The 5,583-nt window shown below is 54.2% G+C and overlaps 1 protein-coding gene across 1 annotated transcript in view; it reads left to right on the plus strand.

The window, feature by feature from the left end:
* INPP5D (inositol polyphosphate-5-phosphatase D) overlaps positions 1-5,583 on the plus strand; it is a 109,060-nt gene that overhangs the window by 43,783 nt on the left and 59,694 nt on the right. The window contains exon 3 of the mRNA XM_045294330.1: positions 4,003-4,153. Coding sequence (XP_045150265.1) covers positions 4,003-4,153 — 151 coding nt within the window. The remainder of the gene's footprint in view (positions 1-4,002; positions 4,154-5,583) is intronic.

The raw sequence follows: 5,583 nt of genomic DNA on the forward strand, positions 1-5,583 counted from the left end.
ACCTCTTTCGGACAGGTGGAACCACTCCTCTTCATTAGTTTATTTATTTTAGTAAAAGATGTCTTAGATTTAGATTTACCTTGTTCCTGGTAATAACACATACCCCATGAAAACCCAAAGTTGGAAAAGCAGTTATACTTCTTACTTGAATGGACAGAGGGTTACAACCATATCGTTTCCCGAAACTGACCAGTACATTTCGATTTGCCACGAACTACCCTGAACTCGCAGGGAGATGAAGGCAAAGCCAGGAGAGGGGGCGTGGGGAGAACATTTCTCTTCTTTTGGAGAGTGCTAGCCCTCCACAATCCCACATCGTGAACACAAAGACCCTGTGGGAGAATTCTAGGTGAAGCATTAATGCAATCCCTCTCAACTCACGCTGAGCTGCCTGCATTTGCTCTTTAACTTTGAAGTTAATCAAGCGTGCTTAATTCTTCTCCTCGTCCATCCAGATCTTCCCCAGAGAAAAGATCTCCATCCATAGGAGCAGCATCCATGGCTCCGTGTTCCTGCGCCTCCCCTTTGATTTCCTCTTACAAGTCACGTCTTTCCCCTACCTCCAGAAGCTTGGCTTAATTTGTTCTCATCCTTTTCTAAAGTCTACGTGCCGAATCCTTCAAGACTGGCTCCAGTAATACTATCTTGTCGACATCTCTTGGAATGTCCTTTGCCTTCACAGAACCCTCAGCCTTGTCACCGCAGGTTCCCTGGTGTGTGTCCTCTGCTTCCTCATCGTCGGCACCAGCCAGTTCAGGACGAGATTCCAAAACCCTCGCGCCAGGGGTCACTGGTCCTTTGTAGCCGGCTTTTCTTCTTTCCAGAGCATGCTCAGCCTTATCCCTCTGCTCCTGCCTTGACCTTTGTCTCCGTGCCAGAGAAGATCCGGGGTGATTTGGGTAACGTTTGCACCTAGGGCAGAACACTCCCTTTCCATGGGATCTTCCCAAGACTTTGCATCGTCTTTCTCTCCTTTCATTTGATCTTTTCCCAACACAGATCCAGGGGGAAGGAGGGGCGTGACGATGCGGACACCTACCACCCCCACAAACCGGCCAACTTGCTGTTTTTAGTAGCTTCTGGGAAACGCTAGCACGTGGTTTGAGTTTGCAGGTTCTCCTTCGCCTCACCGTGTTTCTGGTTCACCGCTCTTCCCAGTGTCTTCTCTTCCCAGTCACCCAAGGTCTCTGTGCCCAGGTCTTCATCTCTGGGGTCTCTGTAAACGATTGGCTCTTCGCGTCTTCCCTCAGAGTCAAGTCACCAGAGAAGTGAACATCTCTCTTCTCTCGTGCACCAACCTTGCTTGTAGAATGCTCAAACCACCAGTTTGGGACCTGCACCTTGGCTTACGTTCAAAAAGAGAGTAAACATTATATATAGGTATGAATATAGATATGCATCTATGTAAATACACAGAGGCAGGCGTATTTGTTTATGTAAATATCTATGTAATGGTAAAAAGATACCATTCGCCACTGAAAGGAGGCAGGTAATGTCTGGCACAGGGAATGCATGCCTGAGGGGGGCCCGGAGTGGCTGTGGCCCCTGGAAAAGTCAAAATCAGGTGGGGCTTTGCCAAAAGGATGTGGGGTCCTGTTCCCAGGTGTCTGGGGAGATGACATCCATCCCAACCAAGCTGGCAGCGGTCGATGTCAACTTGGGCATATGTGTTAGGCCGGGTTGACTAGAGAAACAAATTCAGAGACACTCAGATATGTGTAAGAGAAACCTTTATATCAAAGAGCAATTGTCTATCGAGAAAACATCGCAGCCCAGTCCAGATCAAGTCCATAGGTCCAATATTAGTCTATAAAGGCCTCTTCAGAATCACACAGTCTGTACAATGATGCCGAATGCAGGAAGATCACAGGCCAGTGGGTGGACAGTCTTGTGGATCCAGTGGCAGTGTGAGCATCTCAGCACTGGTGCAGGTCTCCACGTGGCTCCTCCAGCTCTCTGAGTGTCTCAGCAGCAGGAAAGGGAAGCAGAGAGAGAGAGTGTGTGTGTGGCTTCCAGGGAGAAAGAAAGGAAGTTCCCAGAATCCTCATGAGAAGGCCACGCCCATAGGCCAGACTCCACCCCTTCACCCCATTTATCACGTTGATGTGAAATTATGTAACCACCACAGCATGGGTGGGCCCAGGCATGGTCCACGTGCTGCCTGCTCACCAACCTGGGTGAGCGTCCCTCACCCCCACCTTATCCGCTCTGGTCCTCTTCCCCCATCGCCAGTGGAGGCAGCTGGCAGCCTGCAGGGCTGCAGTCACCGGAGATGACAACTTCTTAACGGGTTTTATAGTGCGTGGTGGTCAAGGCCATCATGCTGGGTAAAGTGGAAGGGGGCGGCGAAACAGAGGAAGGCCCTCAACAAGATGGATGGGCACCGTGGCTGCCCCCACAGGCGCAGACATAGGGCCATGGTGAGGACGGCAGGGGCGGGCAGTTCCGTTCTGTTGTGCATGGGGTCGCTCTGGGTGGGAACCAACTCGATGGCACCCCACAGCAACAGCAGCAACATTGACACGGGTGTTGGTTTGAAGATGGGGTGACCTGCAGCCACTTATCTGTTGGAACCAGGGACCCTGTGCTCCTAGGGGACAAATGGAGGCCCGTGCAAAGGGGGCACCTTGGCCCACCACCAGCCTGGCCCTCTCTCGGGTACAGCGGACCCTGGGCTCAGCATGGCAGCTGGATAGGGAAGATGCCACTTCCTGCTGTGCACCCATCAATCCACCAAGTGCCTGGGACCCCGCTCCGCCAGTGAGGTCTGGTGGTTCCCTGAGACAAGAGACCTCCGGGAGAGTCCAGTGGGGAACTGGGAGGGACTTTAGACATCATGTCGGGAACAGGAGGGGACGGCACTGATGAAGATGCAGGTCTCCCACCTGCTGCCTTAGACACACATCTGCACAGAGGAGACTCAGGCCAGGAACTCAGGACCACAAAAGGACGTGGTCTCTGCTGGGGTGGGGCCTGGGCGTGGCCTTGGTAGAGTCAGGGATCCAATGGGGTGGCACTTCAATGAACTTGGACTCTCCACAGGGCCTCAGAGGGTAGGGCCCTGATAGGGGGTGGAGCCTGGGTGGGATGAGGCCTTGGTGGGGTGAGCTGGGTCTCAGAGTGAGTGGGGCCTTGGTGGGTGGGCGGGGCCTTCTGCTTACAGAATTCCAGGTACTCCGGTGGGGCCACGTTTGAGGGGATGCACCAGTGCTCCCCAGAACCTCTCCACCCCCAGCAGCCCCCTGTGCCCTGAGGAGGCAGGCAAACCAGCCAGGGGCTGTTTCTGTACCATTTAGACTACTCTGAATTTGGGAAAAAAACAGGCAAAGGAAAGAAATTAAAACTGAAAGCAAAACAATGACTGACTTTTTTTTCTGTGTTTAAAAATAAGCGCTCTTTGTGGGAGAGGGGAATATAGAAGTAGCTCTCCCCCAAGCACCCGCACATGAAGAAAAATCCAGACAAATATATATATATAGTATATACTCAAGTATAAACCGACCCAGATATCAGCCGAGGCACCTAATTGTACCACCAAAACTGCATTAAAAAACTCGGCTTATACACAAGTCTATACGGTGTATATATTCTTCACTATGGCAGGTGGATCTCTCAGGCCCGTGGGGTTGACCGTGGTTTCTCTGTCAGGGGGTCAGGGGGACAGAAGCTGTATTTTCTGATTTTTGCCATCATGAAACTCGATCTCTTGTCAAACAAAACGCTTTCATACAACAGAAGCGTCGTCCCTTTGGTTTTTAACTCCTGAGACACCAGATCTCTAAGACGGTTGGTGCCTGCGAGACTTCTCCGGTCAGCCTCTGTCCGCTCCAGGTTAGACAGGGTGGGTGTGGAGGGCCTCCTGTGGCCAGACAGCCGCGTTAGGGCCCCGAGCCTTTTTCTGGAAACCTGGCCACTTCCTCGGCGATGTCCGTGTCCACTGCAGATGGCCTCTGCGGTCGGGTGATGCTGCCGCCACTGAAAAGGCCCCTGTGTCGTCCTCAGGCGTCCGAGGGCGTCCCCATGCGCTTCTTCGCCAGGCTGGACCAGCTGATCGAGTTCTACAAGAAGGAGAACATGGGGCTGGTGACGCATCTGCAGTACCCGGTGCCCCTGGAGGAGGAGGACGCCGGGGACGAGCCCGATGAGGACACCGGTGAGTGAGGAGGCAGAGGGGGCACCTGCTCGCAGGAAACCACCTGGGCGTGCCTCTCAAAGCACAGGCTTGGCAGAGTCGGGGAGTTTGTCCATTAGAGGGGGTGACTGAGGACAGGCTGGACACACAGCCCAGAGGGTCCAGGGAGGCCTGTAGGGGGGAGTGCCCCGTGCCCAGCTTTCCAGCTGTGTGAGCGTGGGTACATTGCTTAATCTCTCCGGACCACAGCTGCCCCCTCAAAGAGAGACGGTGAAGACAGTGCCGGACTCTCTGGTTGCCAAAGGACCACGTGAGACGGGACCATGGAGCCCAAAGCTCAATCCGCAGCAAGCGCCCCATCAGCGCAGTCTCGCCATCATCGTTCTCATTAGCTGGGGCCGCAGGACGCGGGCAAAGAACCTTACAGAGAAGTGGGGGAGGGGAGGTGACAAAGGTGTTTCTTGGTGTCAGGGAAACCGTGTGCAGCCCCTGAAAAAAACGCATGTTCGAATCAGGCTTGCTCTTTTAACCATGCATACAACAAAGACCAACCCAACCTTGAGCCGGAGAGAGAAAGGGGGTGCAGAGAGAGAGTAAGAGTGCTCACTGCTCAGGAGAAAGCCCCCAGGTACCTAATAGAGGCAGGCAGCTGTTGGTGGATCAGTGGTAGAGCCCTTGCCTTCCGTGCAGGACACCCGGGTTCAAATCCCACTACTGCATCTCACGCACAACCACCCTGGCTTGTTGTGGCCCTGGGCAGGTTTCAGAGAAGCTTCTAGGCCCTGCGTCCCCAAACCTATTTGGCCTTTCAAATAAATTCAAATCCACCACCACGGAAAGAATGCTGACTCATAGCACGCCCCCTAGAGGACAGAGTCAGAACTGCGCCTGCCGGTTTCTGAGAGGCCCCTCTTGACGGAGTAGAAAGCCTCATCTTTCTCCCCCGGAGGGGCCGGCTGGTGGTTTCAAACTCCTGCCCTCGAGGTGAGCAGCCTAATGCATAATCCACAGGACAGGAGGGCTCCCTACGTGGCCTACCACCCTCTTTTCAGAACAAGTAATATAAAAATACTCAGCACCCCGCTGGCAACGAAGCCCTCTCTGCGCCAGAGCCAGCGTGCACTCTTAAATGCAGGTGTCTGCTTTCGCACGCTCCTGGGTGAGTCCGCGCCCTCCGAGGGATGGCACAGCCCATGGTGGGAACCACCGTTCCAGACGAAGACTAGGAGGAAAGGCCGGGCAGCCTACTTCTGGAAAGCAGACAGTGAGGACCCCACGGCTCACAGTGGCCCCTCCCAGTGACCCCAGGGGTCACCGTGCATTGGGGCTGATGACAAGATCGAGAGTAGGACCCCTCACATTAACTGCAGAGCTTGAAGCCTGGCACTGAGAACAGCCCCGCCCTGCAGGGTCTCCCCAGAGGAGGGGGTTTCCAGAAGCAGCGGCTAGGG

The sequence above is a fragment of the Echinops telfairi genome, unplaced genomic scaffold, assembly GCF_000313985.2.
Source record: "Echinops telfairi isolate 266 unplaced genomic scaffold, ASM31398v2 ScPeMD7_3;HRSCAF=10, whole genome shotgun sequence".
Lineage (NCBI taxonomy): Eukaryota > Metazoa > Chordata > Mammalia > Afrosoricida > Tenrecidae > Echinops > Echinops telfairi.